This window comes from Dipteris shenzhenensis, chromosome 16, assembly GCF_047967505.1.
Source record: "Dipteris shenzhenensis isolate YYH24624 ecotype China chromosome 16, Dip_SZ_1.0, whole genome shotgun sequence".
In the NCBI taxonomy this organism is placed as follows: Eukaryota; Viridiplantae; Streptophyta; class Polypodiopsida; order Gleicheniales; family Dipteridaceae; genus Dipteris; species Dipteris shenzhenensis.
This window is the reverse complement of record NC_141611.1, coordinates 3200572-3221333: the sequence shown is the minus strand read 5'-3', so window position 1 is coordinate 3221333 and position 20762 is coordinate 3200572. Positions and strand designations below refer to the sequence as shown.

The 20762-nt window shown below is 45.4% G+C and overlaps 1 protein-coding gene across 1 annotated transcript in view; it reads left to right on the top strand.

Annotated features, from left to right (window-relative positions):
* The window catches only part of MTA (mRNAadenosine methylase), a 53053-nt gene that overhangs the window by 18438 nt on the left and 13853 nt on the right, over positions 1 to 20762 (top strand). The window contains exons 3-5 of the mRNA XM_087387470.1: positions 1541 to 1624; positions 4214 to 4572; positions 4672 to 4888. Coding sequence (XP_087243596.1) covers positions 1541 to 1624; positions 4214 to 4572; positions 4672 to 4888 — 660 coding nt within the window. The remainder of the gene's footprint in view (positions 1 to 1540; positions 1625 to 4213; positions 4573 to 4671; positions 4889 to 20762) is intronic.

Genomic DNA, 20762 nt, shown 5'->3' with positions numbered 1-20762 from the left:
AGTAGCAGCTGTTCCTCCAATCACTTGTGTTGCATTTTGACCTCTATTCTTGCCTCAAGCTGTAACAGGTGTAGCCACAGTATCTGGCCTTGCCTCATCTCCATTGACATAATCCCAGAGATGTCTGCTTGTACGGAACTGACAGTACGGACACCTTCTACTTGTACGGAACTGTTAGTACAGATTCCGTACAAGGTACAGACAAGAGGGTACGGATTTTGTACAACGTACGGTCTGCAATTGTACAGATGGAATGACGCCTGCTTTACAGCGACCTGTACGGCGCTGCAGTGTGGACAACTGGCAAGTACGGCGTTGCAGTACGAACGACTGACAATACAGACGATGTACGGCGAGCATGTACGTGCAGAATGTGGGAGCTAGTAGTACGGAACACAACGATTGGTATGGCTTGGTGACGGAACCGTACAGGGTGTACGAAAGCATGTACGGAATCCGTATAGTCATATGGACTGTACGGAATGGCTGCAGGAGGGCACGAGCTGGAGCGGAATGGAGGTAGGAGGCAAGAGCACGGGCAGGAAGAACCTGCTCTGATACGAAATGTGAGATTTGGGACAGTAGAAAGCAAGAGTGAGAGCAAGAGTGAACTGAACGTCTGAATAGAAGAAGTTAGAAGTATAAGAAAAAGAGGGTGGGGTTTTGTCTAAGTGACAAAACTCTTATCCTATCCACTGACCGTAGTTAGGGATTAGACTAAGGTTAGGGGAAAAATCTCAATGAGGAAAAAGTGCCCCTAACCTACTTATTACATTACATTGGCCATTGCCTAGAATATAACAATAATTCTAACATTACATACTAATCTATTTTTTACAGGTTAGAAGGCAAAACACTATGAATGCAGAATTACGTGGAATCCTAGATGTGCCTTATGTGATTTCAGTGCCAACAAAAACTTAGTGCGAAGACTTTGTATAAATGGATGCTCAAGTATGTGTGGGTGTGGATTTGTATGTGTGAGAGCATATGTTTTTACTATATGGTCTACACCCACTGTTGAGCGCTGATGATGTCAGTGGGGATGTCATAGTAGCTAAGCCTTGCTATGCGTGATGGAGTTGATGGTTTTCAACCTTATGTGTGACTATCATGAGATTGAAACTGCACGATGTTGTGTTTTTAGAGGATGAGTTTGGGCATGTGCCTGGACTCATCTAGGTATATACTATCTTTAAATGTCATTATCTTTCAGGCTGCTAGAGAGCATGTATTGCCAATGAACGTTAATCATAACATGTTTGATATTAGTTCTTGGGGGCTTTGCGTGAATGCTTGCAAAGTTACCATTGTCATAGGATTGAAAGCTATATACAGCTTCGAACTTGGTGGTTAGTTCATTATAAATAGTTTTTTGATGTACATTAATGCTCACAATCAAATTAGAATGGCACCATTTAATTTGCATCCTTGTCATTGATGTTTGTGATGCTTTGGTTTATAGATTGTCGGGCATGGTTGGGCTTGTCACAAATGGCATGTATGGTCATGACTAATAGTGAAATCCTATCTTATGCAGGTTCATTTTAGACGAATTATTGCCATTCACACTGATGTGAATTTAGGTGATTGTTCATTTCTTGACACATGTCGTCATATGAAGGTGAGTCATCTTCATACGTGAGCAGGATTGCTTAGCTGTAGGTATCGAGTGGTGGTCCCATTTTCAGTGGATTTCAGTATCTGTGACTAGTGTGATGGATGCTACTTTTGAATATTACAGACACACCCTCTTCACAATTGAGCACCCTGATTCTAATTGCAGCAGTGTATTTCAGGTCGTTCAGTCTTTGAATGTCATGTCTACTAAAAAACTGGTGCAATGAAACACCACCATTGGTGTCTAATAAAATTAGCAACAAGAAGGGGAGAGGTGAAATGAAAAGTAAGGGAGGGGTGATGTGGAAGAAGGCGACAGAGAGGGTGGCAGGTAATAGAGGGGGGACAAAAAGAAGAGCCGGGGGGGGGGGGTAGTTGAGCATGTTTAGATGGATGGTGCAGGAAGGGGGACTGCAGGATCAGCCCATGGGATGGGCAGGAGCAGGGACACATCTGTACTGGGGATTCAGGAGATGGGACGGAGCACGAAGAACATACAGCAAGGGAGGCATCATGGAGAGGAGCTTGGGAAGGGAGCAGCACCACACGAGAGGGCTGTAGGAGGCAAAAAGGAAGATGCAGGAGAAAAGAAAGAAAGAAAGTCTATTAATGTCCACGGGTGATGTGGAAGAAGGCGACAGAGAGGGTGGCAGGTAATAGAGGGGGGACAAAAAGAAGAGCCGGGGGGGGGGGGGTAGTTGAGCATGTTTAGATGGATGGTGCAGGAAGGGGGACTGCAGGATCAGCCCATGGGATGGGCAGGAGCAGGGACACATCTGTACTGGGGATTCAGGAGATGGGACGGAGCACGAAGAACATACAGCAAGGGAGGCATCATGGAGAGGAGCTTGGGAAGGGAGTAGCACCACACGAGAGGGCTGTAGGAGGCAAAAAGGAAGATGCAGGAGAAAAGAAAGAAAGAAAGTCTATTAATGTCCACAACAGGTTTATGGGACAGCACAGAACCAACTAATACATCAGCTTAGGGAGGGCACATGGCAGCTCCCCATAGAGTGCAAAAGCAGCTCTATTTATTTAGAGTAGCTACATCTAATAAAGCATTTTTCGGTCATACATCAGTTTAAGACTGAGAGTGACAATAGACAGTGACCTGCAGGGTGGGAGCATGCTTTAGGAGCAAGGGAGGAAGGTGACTCAGGGAGGGGTGTGAGATCTTGTTCTCGTCTCTTAAGAGACATTGAAAGCTACTCCATATCTTGTATTAGATGACATGCTTGGAAGTTGGAGATAAAGTCTTATATTGATTTGATCTCCCTGAGCTAATGCATCCTCTACTTTCATGCTAATCTGGTGTTGTAACTTGTAGCTCTTGAGAGAAGACACTGAATTGATTTGTGGCCATCTTAACCGAATGTGAAAGGTGAATCTTGGTGTGATCCTGGCCTGTGAGGCATAGAGATGGGAAGGTATTAGTGAATAATTATTGTCTTTAACGGCAATCTATGGAAGAAGGCTTACAACTTACTGAAATGGTGGCAGGGAGTGGATGAAAGCAAAGTTCCAAGTCATTGAGAGAAGGCAGGGCTGAGAGTTGAGATGGAGAAGGGGGCCTGCACTGTGTGGACCCTGGGGTAGGGGATTAAGAGGCAGACAGAGCAACAGCTTAATATGGGAGCTGAATTTGACTTTGTTGTTCAAGTTACAAAGAGCAGTCCCAAAGAAGGGGACAGCCAGATACAAACTTCAGAAAATGTCATTATATGACAAGAAGGCAGGATAATCCAGAACCTGCACACATAGACAATTATAAAATGATTGCCTTAAAGATGCTTGGAAGAACTGATACTTAGCTAGAGAGGGGTCACCAAAGACCTGATGATTGCGATCTTTCCATAGGCTCCACAATGCCCAATAATGAACTTAATAAAAGAGAAGGTCATATCCCTCCGGTGTATGACACTCTCTTCTTGGTGGTGGCGGAAAAGATTGCAGCATATTTGGGCTTCTAAGCTCCCTCTTAGGCAAAAGTTTTTCTTGGCAAGTTTTACTTGGGGTTCTTCCATTTGGACAGCAGATCTTGGCTCATCGTCATATTGCTCCGGTCAATTGTCGATGATGTTTGTGTTTACGGGAGTCTATGCCTCATTTGTTCTAGCATTGCTCCGACTCTCATGGTTTCTTGCTCTTACTAGAGCTACGGCTAGAGGCTTGCTTCCACAATGTCTCTTTTGGCAAGCATTTCTGGCTGTTTGCTTTTCATCCTCAAAGGTGGATGCAATTGGCATGCAGGGAAACCTAGGCAAAAGACAGCAAAATCTTATACAAAGATGCAACCGTGATGTCAGCTAACAGCACGCGCGCGCGTGCGCGCATACAAACACATACACACATACACATGATCTGAAAACGTGCATTGACTTGGAGGATTACACATTGGCTTTTGTCATAGCAAGAGTTCCAGTTTAGAGTGGTGTTCAAATCGGGAAAGGCATATCTTCCAGCTAACCACCTATCCCAGATTAAGGATGTTAATGATGAAGATTTTAAGATTTTCTTACTGAGCAATCAATTTATATGTTATACTGTATCGGCAGGCATCTAATATCTTATGATTGTTTTATTGCATTGGCAGACATGTAAATACGTTCACTATGAGCTGGATCCAACTCCAGATGTTCCTGCAATGATGATGGGAGCTCCTGGAATCCCTTCCTCCAAGCCCTTAACAAAGACTCGCCGGGCTGAATACTGTTCTGAGGTGGAACTTGGTGAACCGCAATGGATTAATTGCGACATACGCACCTTTCGAATGGACATCTTAGGACAGTTTGGTGTTATTATGGCTGACCCGCCATGGGATATCCACATGGAGCTACCTTATGGCACGATGGCAGATGATGAGATGCGGAACTTGAATGTACCAGCTCTTCAAACAGATGGTCTTATCTTTCTATGGGTAACTGGTCGTGCAATGGAGCTAGGCCGAGAATGGTAATACTTTTTTCTGTATAGGATAATCAATTAATATGCATTTCACATATGCCACTTTGCCACATTTTTTGTCTTACTTGAAGCTTTATATATTTTCAGCTTGGAGCTGTGGGGCTATCGGCGAGTTGAAGAGTTGATTTGGGTGAAAACAAATCAGCTGCAGCGAATCATTAGGACTGGACGAACGGGCCATTGGCTCAATCACAGCAAGGAGCATTGCTTAGTTGGTATAAAAGGGCAACCAGAGGTAAATCGAAATATTGACACAGATGTCTTGGTTGCTGAGGTTCGGGAGACAAGCCGCAAACCTGATGAGGTGGATTTCCTTGTCTGGCATTTTGGACTCAACATCTGAAGAATGCTTTATTATTGTATTGCGTGAATTCATGTTTTTGTACTCAAGTGACATGATTTTACAGGGTGGACGTGTTTTTGAATGTCCTAATTGCAACACACGTATCAGCTGTTAGCTTTTAATCATCTAGACCATGCAATGAAGGGGGTGCTTTAGAATACATTAGTAATTTTAGGTCTCGATGTTAGTATAGTGGGACATGTTATTTAATAGTTAATAGACCTTTATATAGATCCACACATGTTGATTAACTTGTAGTGGTCTCTCCCTCACTCTCCCCCAAATGTTTCTGCATGAATTCCAAGTAATTCAAGAACCATAGGCATGACAAACTAGTCATGCCTATGGTGTGTTGCCCTATCAGCTAGATTTAGATTTAGATGCTCGTTGGGGAGAGACTAAAATGAAAATGTTTTGACTTCACAAGCAGTTGTAGCTTGAATGAAGAGATTTTGGACTACCTTTTGATTAGCCTTCTCCTTTAGTGCTAGCCTTCATCATGGCTGAGTCTGCCCTTCACCTCCGAAGTGCTGACAGAAACTCAGTACGAAGACTTTGTATAAATGGATGCTCAAGTATGTGTGGGTGTGTGGATTTGTATGTGTGAGAGCATATTTTTATACTATGGTCTACACCCACTGTTGGGCGCTGATGACGTCAGTGGGGATGTCATAGTAGCTAGTCCTTGCTATGCATGATGGAGTTTATGGTTTTCAACCTTGTGAGTGACTATCATGAGATTGAAAATGCACTATGTTGTGTTTTTAGAGAATGAGTTTGGGAATGTTCCTGGATTCATCTAGGTATATGCTTCTGCCATATTAGCGGACATGCAAATTTCACCTTGTGAAGTTTTCGTCCAAGTTGTGGCCTGCTGGTATTGTGATAATTCTTTCTATCTTAAATGGTGCGTTGCCCTATCAGCTAGATTTAGATTTAGATGCTCGTTGGGGAGAGACTAAAATGAAAATGTTTAGACTTCACAAGCAGTTGTAGCTTGAATGAAGAGATTTTGGACTACCTTTTGATTAGCCTTCTCCTTTAGTGCTAGCCTTCATCATGGCTGAGTCTGCCCTTCACCTCCGGAGTGCCGACAGAAACTCAGTACGAAGACTTTGTATAAATGGATGCTCAAGTATGTGTGGGTGTGTGGATTTGTATGTGTGAGAGCATATTTTTATACTATGGTTGACACCCACTGTTGGGCGCTGATGACGTCAGTGGGGATGTCATAGTAGCTAGTCCTTGCTATGCATGATGGAGTTTATGGTTTTCAACCTTGTGAGTGACTATCATGAGATTGAAACTGCACTATGTTGTGTTTTTAGAGGATGAGTTTGGGAATGTTCCTGGATTCATCTAATATGACAAACTAGTCAAGTTGAGGTATGTGGGTCTGCATGTACATGTGACTGAGTATGTTGAACAACAGGCATGCGCATTGATGGATCTAGTTCTTGGACAACTGACATAACAATAGAAAATAATGAAAACGAGAAATTAAATGCAATAAATAAGAACATAAATTGAAGCAATAAACAATATGCAAGCTAGTTTGTAAAGAAGACCATCCATTGGAGAGCATCATACAAAACTGGGTACACATGCAAGATCCTAGAACATGCCCAAACTCATTGTAACCACATGGCAATCATTCACATAGTTGAGAACCACAACTTTATCATGACCATGAGCATCAGCGCCAGCAATGGGTGTAGACCATGTTATAAAAATATGCTCTCATTTTTTGTGATCCTTATTATCACTAATCAAATCTTGTGATTAGACATAATTGAAATTCCTAGAGCTCTTCAGCTTTCAGATGCGAGCACATTCAAGTGTGCTTGTAAATGTAATAGATACAAAGTGTCTTGTTGAAATTTCAGAATCATTCTTAGGAAGCGCATTTATGAACAAATCTACCAATGGATCTTTAGAGAAAGAATAGTCTCAATCTTTTCACGGATGTAGTGAGACGTTTCAAAATTTTCCCCATGGGTTGATTGGGACAGGGCTTTAAGGCTAGACCTAAAAGTGATGTACCATCGCTTAACTCGTACTCTCTTGCACTCTTTTGCTGCTAGAATAACTTACACAGCTCGTTTTTGGCTCTCTAGTACAGTATTTTCCTGCTTCTCAATAACCTAATAGTCGTATCAGAGTAGAGCAAAGGTCCTGCCCTGTGCATTCCAGCTCATTTTGGAGCATTTCTGTCGTGATAAAAAGAGAGCAACGACTCCTCCAGGTGTAGCTGTCACCTGCTGCAGCTGTCTTGCATACCTGCTACCTGTTTTGGAGCTTCCTAGAGCTGCCTTTTGCCAGTGCGACTTGGTCTGGAGCAGTTTGGAGCCTCTTGCAGCTGTTTTCTGCTAGTGCGACCTGATTTGGAGCCATTTGAAGCTATTTGCAGCTATATTCTGTTTGTGCGACTGGTCCTGCAGCATTTGAAGCTCTTTTGCTGCATATCGCCTCTTCCAGGAGCTCTTAGATTTGTTCTCCATCAGTTCAGCTTCTTTTGCCGTTTTAGACTGTTTCTTGCTAAATCTGTTGCAACACTTTTGAGCTCAATTATTGCAGTTTTCTAGCTCCAACAGACAGCAAATCAGTTTTCTGAAGGCACTTTGAAGCAACTTTTGACAGTGTGCATTTCTGAGTTGCTCCTGTGAATTTTGGAGCTGTTGAGCTGCTTTTGGAGCAATTACTGTAGCTTACTTAGAAGAACATTTAGAACTCTTTTGGCATTGGTTTTCTCAGCTTGTGAGCTTTTGAGATTTAGTTCAGGTCTCTTTCTTGTTCAGACTGGTCGGGGCAGCTCAGCAGTGTTTTTCTGCAGTTGGATGCCCTTTGGAAGGAGTTGTGCAGCCACATTCGCTTGCATGGACTGTTGCTTTGGTTAGGACTTTCGCAATTGTTGCACGTGTTGCGCAGTTCGTTTCTGGAGAGATTGTTGGGCGTGCCTTGCTGTGCCTTTATCTAATGCTGAGTCAGAGGCAGTGCGGCAGTAGTGATAGATGATGAAGAGCTAACAACGTTACCACCACCTGTCATGGCGGGTGCAATGGCAAAAGGTACCTGTAACAAGTCTCACCTCAATACCTGCAATAATGTTCCACAAGTTCTTGGCCACTGCATGATGTATGACCACATGGGGTAGTTGGTGCCATCAAGCTTGTCTTCAAGAGCAAGCATGCCAAAAAATTCGTTGCTTGCCATTGCAAATAACACACAAATGCAAAGAACCCAAAGAAAACTCATTGATCACGAGGCAAGTGCAATGCCTGATTCTAACCACACAAGGTCAATGCCCTGAAAAGCTGCAAATGTGATGACCTGCAAGGAGGCAAACGTGCTGATGGGATGTCAGAGATGCTGAAGCTCACGCCTTTATTGCATTGTCGGTTATGAGGATGATAATTCATCACACTAGATCTTGCATTATTGCAAAGGATGCTTGGGATAAGTTAGCCTCATCTATCAAACCCATGATGAAGCACGGATTGCATATTTGTAGGTATTGCAAAGGATGCTTTGGATAAGTTAGCCTCATTGTATCAGATTCGCAGGGTTGCATACTTGCAGAAGCGATGGGATAATTTGGACATGGATGAAGGAGAAAGTATGGATGGCTATTTGACAAAGGTCAAGATTTTTAAAGAGCAGCTAGCTGACATTGATGAGGTTGTGCCAGAGAGTCAGCTTGTGTCCACGACGCTGAGGGGACTTCTTGAGTCATATATGGGGTTTGCTACTTCATTGAGGTCAGTTTCCATGGGCAATCCCAACCATTATAGCTTTGGCCAGCTGGTAACTCTCTTTTTTGCAGGAGAAGCAGAATGGGATTGCTTGTATCTCAAGTGATTAGGCGCATAGACTCAGAGAAGAATAAGAAGCAGCCCAGCCTTGCAGTTAGTGATGCTTCTTCTTCTCATGAGAAGGATGAATCAGCCGATGTGGCTCATCATGATTGGGCTCTTGTGGTTACATGCTATTATAATCCTTCCATTCATGACTCTTGCATAGCAGTTTCTGATGCATTTAGTTCATGCTACTTTGACTGTGGTTCTTGCACGAAGTTGGTTCTTTCTCTACATGATGCATCTAAGGGGGGCGCATTGACATGCACCAATAATTCATCTTATGCAGTGAAGGGCATTAGCCAACTTGAACTACTGTAGCATCAAGTAATCTTGTCTCTCTAGAGGATGTTTGGTATGTTCCATGGATCAAGAATAATCTCATATCCATTTTAGCTATAGCTACTTTTGGATACAAAATTATATTTGGCGGCTACCGTTGTGCCTCCTATAATTTCAGAAATGGTAATACCATATCATTACTGGGACATTGACAGGGGGCCTATATAGAGTAGATTCCTATGACAGAGAGACATGCACTTTGGCATTTGCAGTAGAGGAGTCTATGCTTTTAGGTACTCATTTGTGGCTTGGCCTCAAGAGCGCCAGTTATGAAAATCACATCTTGGGATGATCCATTCTTGGTTATTACCAAAGCAAGCAATGTAGCCATGGGGGCAGTTTTACAGCAAGAAGAAAGACCCGTGGCATACTACAACAAAAAGCTTAACCCTGACGAAAAGAATTGCTTGGTGTACGACAAAGAATTACTCGGTGTCATCCAAGCATTAAAACATTGGAAGCCGTTCCTTTATGGACGGACATTCACAGTCAAGACAGACCACCACGTCTTAAAGTGGCTGCAGACAATGCCTAGCTCCCGGTGGAGCAATCGGCAATCTCGATGGAGTCAGGTCTTTCAGCAATTCGGGAGCATGATTGAATATGTCCCTGGAAAGAATAACACTGTTGCCGATGCTCTTAGTAGAAAAGCCCCTATATTGGTCACACATTGGCCAAGATCTATGGATCGGTACTAGAGAGAGAGATCAACAGTCATACAGAGGCACGGGGGCAATGAGCACCAGGGCAGGTAGGATTCAGGAGGCAGCACTCTACTCTAGACCACATTTTTACTTTGAGGGCTATCATTGAGGAAGCAAGGTCCAGACATCAGAGAGTCTACACATGCTTCGTAGACTTTCGAAAGGCCTTCGACACTGTTCCATGATCCCGCATGATCAGGAGACTATAGGAGATGCAGATCCCAGAGATGCTGATTTGGGGTGTGATGAGCTTATATGAGTCAATCAGAGGTAGGGTCCGTGCCCCAGGCGGCCTATCGGATTGGGTCGAGAGCACCATTGGGGTGAAGTAGGGCTGCCCTCTCTCACCGACTCTTTTTGGACTCTACATTAATGAGATCACATCTTTCATAGATCGCCTAGGTGGCGAGGGCTCATTCTTAGGGGATCTCATACAGATATTGTTATATGCTGATGATATAGTCGTTATATCCTCTTCAGTGGAGGGGCTACAGAGAGATCTAGAGGCTTTAGAGGTGTTTTGCAGAGAGAGATCTGACGGTCAACCTTGGGAAAACTAAGGTTATGATCTTCAACACCTCACGAGCAATGACTAACCGACTCACTTTCACCTATCGTGAACCAGTGGAGATAGTGCAGTCATACACATATTTGGGAGCAGTCTTCACAGGACCGATCTTCACGATGAAACATGCAGCCCAGGCACAACCCACACGAGGGCGTAGTGCTTTGGCTAGACTAGAGTGGAAGTGTTTCTAGGCGCACTTCTAGGATCCATCAACGAAGGGTTGGCTTTTCGACACACTAGTGCGGCCGACTGCCATCTATGCAGCACCTTTTTGGGGGTACGATCTTCCGAGGACAGATTGGAGAAGCTTCGAGTGGCTACAGGTGACAATGGGATCCAAGATGATCCGATGTAAGCCCTCATTTCCACATGAGATAGTACAGGTAGAGTTTGCCATGACACCTCTCCAGGTTGATGCCATCTTTCAGACAGTGACTTTTATCCATAGGGTGTGGGACTTACCCCATTGGAGACTTCCGAGGTTGGCCCTAGAGTCATCCAGACGACTCGCAGAGAGCGGGGCAGACACATGGTATGCACGCATATCTACATGGCTTGCCAGGCACGGTATCCAGATGGATAGGCTTTCCCCCTTTCAGTACAGCATGAATGCACCTCCTGAGTTGATCCCGCGAGATGAGATCAACCGTATTATACGGTTAGACCTCCTCCAGCTTCACACATCCCGGAGTTTGGGGGAGGACCATGAACTCCCCACTAAGACCCAGTTTTATCGCGACCACTTCCTGAGAAAATGAGAGGAGGGATTCATTATCAGAGCCTAGTATCTCGAGGGTAGAGGAGTATCTCATTCACTGAGGATTGCCATTGGTCAGATGTGGGTTTCATCACATCAGCTGAGGATTGAGGCAGGGAAAGTAGTGGGTATACCTAGAGAGTAGCGGATCTGCACGCTTTGTACGCTAGGGGCAGTTGAGACAAAGGAGCATTTTCTTTGTATTTGCCCATCGTGCTACGAGATTCGGGGACGCTACCACTGTCTCTACCTAGAGGGGAATGGCTTCGATCCTTTGTCACGACTGATCCATTTCCATGACCAGGTCTGTATCGGGCTTTATCTGATGGAGATGCGGCGATATAGGGAGGCGCTTCTACGATAGATCAGAGAGCAGCAGGGATGGTCAGACCACTACAAGACATAGAGGGTGACTGGGCACAGCGGCATGTCACAGACTTCTATACATTTGAGTCAGCCCTCGGACACAGTGGAGTGGAGGTAGAGCAGCTAGCCGATATGAGAGCAGTCTGGATGAGCAGCTGGCACAGTACTGCCGAGAGAGGGGCGCAGAGGCCACATGTGCGACAGAGAGTCCCCAGAGTACACTCTATTGAGGTCCGACCTATCATAGCTTTCCTCAGGGGAGACTGACAGAGACGAGGGGTCGCTCTAGACATAGCCCAGAGAGTCCAGAGAGCGTGGAGATTGCCTCCCCCACCGCAACGCGAGACAGCTCGACAGACGCAGATACGAGATATTTTCGCAGCTCACCAAAGAGCCATCACTGTACCACGCTTCGGTTTCGTCCCAGCGCGTGGATAGATTGATTGATATGATACGATTATGTTAGCATAGATTAGTACTCAGCAAGGGTCCTAGCGTACCCTTTGCTTCGGCCCACTGAGGCTTGTATGAGTTTGCTTTTTTGTGCACTTTCTCCCATAGGCCCGCGAGGTCTCCCGTGGACGTTAATATATCTTTCTTTCTTGGAAAATTTGCGAATAAAGCGCTTGTAGAAGGAAGCAAGACATAAAAATCCTCTTAATTGGGTGGGATTTTGTGGTTGTTGCCAATCTTTGATGCATTTCACCTTTGTAGGATCCACCCAAATGCCACGTCTACTCACAATATGCCCCAGGTACTCAACCTCCTTTGCCATAAAAGTGCATTTGTTGGCTTTTGCATAAAGCTGATGCATCCTCAAAATTTCCAGCACTTGCTTCACATGCTTAATGTGCTCTTGTCTATCCTTGCTGTAAATGAGGATATCATCAAAGAAAATCAACACGCATTTGAAAAGAAGTGGCTGTAATATCTTGTTCATCAATGCTTGGAAGGTGGCCGGTCCATTAGTCAATCCAAAAGGCATCACCTTGAATTCATACAAGCCTCGTTCAGTGCGGAAGGCCGTCTTGTGTTCATCTCCTTCTTTCACTCTGATTTGATGGTAACCAGACCTCAAATGTATCTTCATGAAAAACTGAGCACCCTTGAGTTCATTCAACAGGTCATCTATCATGGGGATTGGAAACCTGTTCTTGATAGTGACCTTATTTAGATCCCTGTAATCAATGCACATGCGGTACGATCCATCCTTCTCCTTCACTAGAAGCACCGGAGAGGCAAAAGGAGAAGTACAATGAGAGATGAAGTTCTTCTCAAGCAATTCCCGCACTTGTACTGCCACTTCCTGCCGCTCAATCTTAGAAAGACGGTGTGGGGCTTTGTTTGTGGGCTTACTGCCAGGCTCTAGAACAATGGCATGATCCACATCCCTCTTGGGAGGCAATTGGGATGGTTTATCAGCAAATACATCAGCAAACTCCGATAGCAACTGTTGCATATCACAATCCTCAACACGAGGAATGTACCCGCCTGAGATACTGACACATTCAATGCATGGAGGGCATGTTCCTTCCTGAGCTCTCTGGCTAACTGCCTTGCTGAAATGACCTGCAAGTTAGCAGTGGCAATGCCATGCAATGTTACAGTTCTACCCTCGCGGAAAAAGCTGAGTGATAGGGCATTTAAATCCATGCTGATTTTACCCAAAGATTTCAGCCAATCTCAGCCCAGGACAGCATCTATTGGGCCCATATCTAGTGCCAAGAGATCCACAGCAAATTCATAATCCTCAGAGAGCTTGATCCTTGCATCTTGGCAGCAAAATTTACTGATCAAATGCTGTCCATTTGCCACCTCTACTCTCAGCCCATGATCAATCTCAGTAGCAATCAGTCCCACCTTCTGTAAGGTCTTAGAATTGATGAAACTATGAGTACTACTGCTGTCCACAAGCATGTGAATAGTCCTGCCATTAATTTGTCCTTTCAATCTGATAGTTTCAGCACTTTTGGCACCCATCAAGGCATGAGAAGAGATAGCATCCCAATAGATCTCCTCTTCATCCACAGGAGCATTGCCATTTGCATCCTCTCGCGCAAGAAAAGGCATAGCAACCTGATGCTCCACATGAAAGACTTTATGCCAACGGCCTCGCATGTTACATATGGGATGAGTGTCATTGGGATGTATACCATGCATTTTATGTTCATTAGCACCACCTGGGTCAAAAAGGAAATCAGCCCCCTTCGTGGCTCCAACATCTGCAGCTTCTTCCATGATTTGTGCACCCTCTGAATCATCATGAGTGGCATCCAAAGTCTCAGAAGCATCCATCAAATCCTCATCATCCGATATCTCAATAATCATGCTGAGTTTTGCACTACCACTGTCACACATTTTGCAAACTTCCTGGTGCTTAGGAGTTCATTTCTCACCACACTTAAAGCATAAGTTTTCCCTCTTTCTGCTGTCCATAATAGCCCTCGTGTGTTGTTTAAAATCTGATTTTTCAATCCCAACACTTGGCTTAGCTCCTGGCTTAGCATCAAATGACTTGTATGGCTTAGCATATGGCATCTTGTTGCCCATATAACTGTGGGAAACCTCGGAAATGGTGCTGCTGCTGATTTTCTTTCATTCCAATCAGTCGCTTTAGGCTTCTTCTCAGCCTCATTTGCATTCCCATATGCTGTCATCTTATATTTGCTGGCATATTTGGGCTCAAATACCTCTGCCAATTGGGCTGCACGCTCAATTGTTTGAGGGTTATGTGCCTTCACATCTGCAGCAACAGAAGGACTTAACCCATGGATGAAACGCAGAAGCTTTCCCTTTTCAGATACGTCCTGCACAAACAAGGAAAGCCTCCAAAAGGGCTGCAAGTACTCTTGGACTGTACTGGTCTGTGACAAGGCATAAAATTCAGCCAAGTATTGGTCCAAGACAAGTGGGGATACAATGTAGTGACCATCAATTCTTTGAAACCTCTCCAAGTGGTTGGTCTTTGAGGGGAATCCCTCATGTATCACCACCATATGTGGGCATAGTCTTGCATATGCATACCTGCAAAAATGATGTGCTCTTCCTCAGACTTGGGGTAGAACCGGAAATAGTCTTTCAGCTTTGTGAGCCACTCCTCCAACTCATTGGGAGTGCGAGTGCCCCCTTTAAACTAAAGTACTGTGAGTTTGTCCTTGATATCCTTGGCTCCATAATTCTTGTGTGTGTAACCTCCAGAAGTGCGTGCATCATCATGCTTGAGGTTCACATAATCGGAGAAGGGCATCTTAAGTTTGATGCACTCAGGTAGGGCCTTATATGAACGCAAAAAATCTGCCAACATGTCATCAAAAGTGGCTTGCTGCCGACCACCAGCCCCCTGCTGCGTAGTAGCTGCTACCATCTGATGCATTGGCTACGTTTGGCTATATGTGCTCGCTGGTGGAGCGATAGGTGCATGAACCCGGGGCTGGGACTCTTTGCCAAACGCATCTCTCCGAAATGATGGCATACCAAAGGGTTGAGAAGAGGGCCGGCCTTTCTCCCAGGGTCGTAGGCTGCCATATAAACCAAAGCGAGCTCCAGGCATACTCGCTGGTGCTGTGAAAGGAGCACTAACTGGATGCACATCAACGGGTCGGCTCAAAACAGACGGCTCAGCCTGCATAGATGGAGAAAGGTGTGAGCCAGAAGATGGCCCAACATCTTGCAAGAAGGTGCTGTGTGGCACAGAAAATGCATCATCGAAGTCTAGATAATTCCCATGTTGGGGTACATGTAATGGTCCAGAAGACTGATGCTCATAGGCACGACGGGCATTTGCCATAAAACCTCTGTGTGGAGCAGACAAAACACCCTGACTGTCTGAGTGGTCCCCTTGCTGGGGTGAGGGTTGCTTACCCTTATCTTGCATAGCAATGGCAGATGTGATCTACTGACCAATCTGCTGTCCCATCTGGACAAGAGTGGTATCCTTTATAGCCATGGTTGTGGTAAGCTGCTGGCTGAACTCCTATCCTATTTGGTGGAAAGCACCCTGGAGCATAGAGGAAAGGGCATCTAGAAATTGCGTCTTTGTTGCGTGCGCTTCCGGGGATGCATGAGAGAGAGGCTGAGTGGAAGGAACCTCTATACCAGCAGTGGATGCAGCCACTGTGGCAAGCACTTGCTGAGGAGCCTCATCAGTGTCATGCAATATATCACGAGGGGCACACTTCGGTGGCATGGTGATTGGCCCTGGAGAGGAGTTCGAATGTAGGCAAGGAGAAATGGATAACAAAACCTTGCATAATGAGCGCCTGAGATAGTACGTGGAAACACGAAAGTGTCGATGGAGAGGCTAGGAAAAAAAAAGTCGTCGAAGAAGCTTCGAAACGGAGCCAAAATGGCTCCAAACGGGTTGTGAAAGGCCCCTAAAAAGAGGCTGAAAAGTAAACTTTTTACCCCCTTTTTTTTTCCCTTTTGGGGGAAGAGGGGGGGGGGGTCACTAAGTCACCTAGGACAGTTAGGACTCCTAACCTAAGAGTGGTAAGACAGTTAGGACACTGATTTATTCTAACCCAACCTAATCCTATAATGGAACCCCAATTAGGTTAACCTAACAGTCCTAACCCGACCAACCTAACTAAACCTAACCAAACTAACCCAACCCACTAACAAGTTAGACTTAACCAAACCTAAACTAATCTAACCAACCAAGTAACCACCTGTTAGTTACCCTAGGTAGCAAATCTTGTAGGCTAAGGTTTGCAGGAATAGAAAAACAGGAAGCGGTGACGGCATCGAGTAGGGCGGCGCACGGGCGCGGGCGGGGCGGTGAGGGCGTGGAATAGGGCAGCGTCGCGACCATTAGACAGCTGCAACTAGCACATACGATTGTGGAGATAGGTCTTGTTGATGGATGGCGCACGTCGCACAGGTCTGAGCGATGCCTTCAGCTCTCGAGATTTGGTGCCAAGTGACAAGCCAGCAGCCTTTAGCCCTTGGGATTAGACCAGCTTGTGCCAATTGAAAAGCCAGCAGAGTCTGACGATGGTCCGTACGTGCTTGAACACCTATTGAAGATTGGACTTCTCCCTTCTAGATTGGATGGGCTTGGTATGGAGCTGGGATTCGTTGCAGCCAGCAATTGCTCACATTCTGCCTACGCTCACGTGCATCGTTCGGTAGGATTTGGGGTTGACAGATTTGCGTTACAGCCTGGCTTAATGCCGACGCTCTAGAGCGCATGTAGGCTGTAGGCTAGTGTCAATGGTCTCATTAGGCTGGGCAGGATTTGGCGTTGACAGCTTGATGTTGAATCTAGTTCCGAACTGTCATGTGCACGGATTGGTATCCGACGTGTACTGGGTACACAAGACTAGCTCAGGTAGCCTGGGGAGACTTAGAGCTAGGCAGGCTTGATTCTCGGGTTGAGTGGCAAGGGTACGAACCAATTAGAGGTCTTCGCTATTTTCGGCGCTTGGGGCCCGAGTCTATAAAAGGGGCCCAGAGGTTCAGTTCTCGCAGAGACGATGGGAGCAAGTTTCATTCCCAGATGCTAGGTCTGATCCTGGATTGAGTCGCGGATGCGCGCTTGCATCATAGCGTAGCCCAAGGCCCAGTAGCAGATCCTAGGTTTCACAGCGCCACCTGGTGGTATGGGACACCAGGCTGGTTAGGATCTGGTTGGGAGTTCGTGCCACTAGCTCAGCTCGTGGCTCGGAGGGGACATCTCTTGATTCGGGATCACATCCCGTAGATGTCATGGTTGGGTGGTGAGCAACCTGCTCAGTTTTCTCACGTTGTGTGTGTTCTTGTGTTTGCTTGCAGATCAGAGGTTTCAGGAGTGCTGGGACGTGTCAGTTGGTATCAGAGCCAGCTCCTGAGGTAGGAACTTCTATTCCAAGAATTTTGGACGATTTGTTCCTCCAGGTATGCCCTAATTTCGAAATTTATGCTGCAAGTTCTTGTTTGGTCCGTCGGTTATGGGAAGTGGTCAGGATTTAGGGAAAAGGTAGGAAGAAGAGAGTGAGGATGAATTCGAGATTGCTGAAGGGTTAGGTGAGAGAGGGTGTGAGGTGGAGCTAGGAGAGAGTGGAGAGGATTGGAGGAGATGCGTGAGAGGAGCTGTTTGGTAGGCGAAGGGATTCCGTGTATTGGTCAGGGCTGCGCAGGAGGTTAGGTGATGCAGGTAGGTGCGTGTAGAGGGGTGCACCATAGACTGGAGCTGGAAGCGGCCAGGCTGCTGTTTGGGGTGGCTGATGCGAGAAAAGCACCAACCCTCCAAGTTTAGGAGCGTGGGCATGCTAAAAAAAGCATCGACCCTCCAAGTTGGGAGGGTGGGCTTTTTTAGAAAGCATAGCTTCCTAAATAGCTGCACCGTCTCCTTTATAGCCTGGCGAGATCATAAGCTCAACCACAGCCTATGCTAGAGTGCGCAAGAGGATCCCTCCACACCCCTAGTAGACTTTCGTCACCTAGGTACGGCTACAGCTGCAGCAGATTTCCGTACGGTATAGCCTGCATTGGAACCAGCAGTGGGAATCTGGGTTCACCTACTCAAGCTGATCGTCAGCTTTGTACCCCTTCTTTTCGGCCAGCTTCTCTTCTTTCGTCACCTCCTCTTGGGACAGTTTTTCCCTCTGCTGCACTCTCCTTCAAGCTTCGATTCCACCTGTCACTTCTCTAAGTCCACTACTTGTCAGATCAGATTTCAGACATGGCTGATTCTGTAAATCCTGAGTTTGCGATGGGTGACCAGGATTTGAACTACCCTGCGGAGGATGACCAGGGTCTCTACGACGATCTGATTACGAAGAAAGCCTTCAGTGAATTCACCACTGCTCTTGATGGAAAGTTTGAGCAAGTTAACGCGAATCAAACGAGGTTGACGCAGCAACTCCAAGGGATTCAGACTACCCTCACACTTCTGACTAGCACTGTTCAGGTGCTCACGCATGTGGATGCCATGGCTTCAGTGTTAGGTCCGAACATCACTCCAGATCCTTTTCTCGGAGATCAGAAGTCTCGTACCAAGGAGGTTGTTGACACTTGGTTGCACAAGTGGCAAGTACACTTCCTGTTTCACCCTTATCCAGATGACAAGAAAATACAGCTTGCAGTCGGGTTCATGTCAGGAAAGTCTTTATTGTGGTGGAAGGAACTCCAACCCAAGCCTGCAACATGGATAGATTTCGAAGGGGTCTTCAGGAAAGAGTTTCTGAAGAAGGAGGAAGATTATGATATCGTAGGCAAGCTCAAAGCCCTCGATATGTCCAAGCTGAACTTGACTTTTGAGGTTTATCTTCAGAGGTTTCGGGATTTGCAGACCAGAGCTACAAAGATGGATCCAATGACCTTGTTAGGTTTCTTTGTGGATGGTTTGCCTGACTCCTACAAGTTACAAATCAAGAATAACAAGTGTACCACGTTGCAAGAGGCCATGAATTACACACGTATTTATGATGATATCATGGCCAGTGCAAAGGGAACCACAGTTTATGACACGAGTGGGAAGAACAAACGGAAGTTCTTCCAGTCAACCACTGGTACCGGGGAGACGAAGAATATAGACAACGCCTCCAAGAAACACTTGACTCAGGTGAAGAATGGTCGTGCCCGTTTCCTTCGTACCTTGAAGCTAAAGAAGGAAGGACGTTGCTTCTTCTGCGAGGAGCGGGGCCACACTAAGAATGATTGTCCTAAGCGCAAGAACCAAAAGCAAGCGCTGGGACCGAAGCTCCAGGCGGGTCCGAGTACCAAAGCCAAGGGAGCGAACCAAGTTTCGATGACAGGTATTTCTGTAAATGTCATTACCTGCCCACTTTCTTGTAATTGCACTTTTAATACTTCGTTATTTGGTTCCCATGATCTTTTGCGAGTTTATGGAGAAGTTAGGGACCAAAGAGTTCACATTCTCTTTGAAGTTAGGAACAAAAGAGTTCACATTCTCTTTGACCCGGGCAGCTCTCACAACTTTGTTAATTACAAACTTGTGCAGAAGATGGGGCTGTCCACGATACCTAGCGATCACACCTATGAGGTGCAGCTTCCAGCTGGGAAGCAGTTTTGGGATCGCAAGATTGAAGCCCTTTCTATCCGGATTCAAGAATATATAGCGGCTTTTACGTGCTATGTCATGCACTTGGAGCATGTGGACTTGTTGATCGGAATAGAGTGGTTTAAAACCCACGATATTCGGATTGGATAGAAGGACCATACTCTTTCTTTTTTGGATAAGGACACCCAATTTGGTATTGAGTGTGATAATATTCCCTCTTCTCAGGGACCTATTGTATCTGCGATGCAGCTTCGGAATATATTAAACACTTCTCATTATGATGTCTATCAGTGTGTTTTGATTCCGCTTTCTTGATTTGTTGTCTCTGTTAATAATAAGAATGATTCAAGTGTGTTTGAACACCGTGAATTCAGAACGTTGTTAGATGATTTCAAGGATGTATTCCCTGCTCAACTGTCGGAAGGTTTATCTCCAGAACGGGCAGTAGATCATCGCATAGACTTAGTACCTGGGGCTCAACCTATTAGTGTTCCACCTTATAGGATGAGCCAACTTGAGGAGGATGAGTTATCTTCACAGCTACATGATTACTTGAATATGGGCTATATTCGCCCAAGTAAATCACCTTGGGGAGCACCTGTTCTCTTAAGGAAGAAGAAAGATTCTACATGGAGAATGTGTATAGATTATAAACGATTGAATAAAGTGACAATTAAGAATCGATACCCTCTACCTCGTTCCGATGATCTGATAGACCGTTTGGCCGGAGCGAAGTATTTCACTAAGATTGATTTGCGTATGGGTTATCACCAAATCCGTATCTATGCTAAACACATAGATAGAACCGCATTTCGAACTAGGTATGGCCACTACGAGTTTCTTGTATTACCTTTTGGTTTGACCAATGCTCCCGCCACCTTCCAACAAATGATGAACGATTTGTTCCGAGATTTTTTGGGCAAATTCGTTGTAGTGTTCTTAGATGACATCTCGGTATATAGCCGAACGCTTGAGGATCACATAGGACACCTCCGGATTGTCTTAGTTATTCTAAGACAGCATAAGCTCTATGCCAAGATGAGTAAATGTGACTTCTTTATGAAGGAGATCATTTACTTAGGACACAAGATTTCTTCTGAAGGTATTAGCATTGATGCGGATCGTATCCAGAAGGTTTTAGAATGGCCTATCCCTCAGACTGTGAAACAACTTCATTCTTTCGTAGGATTTACGGTATTTCTACGGAAGTCTGTGCGTGATTATTCACATATCACAGCACCC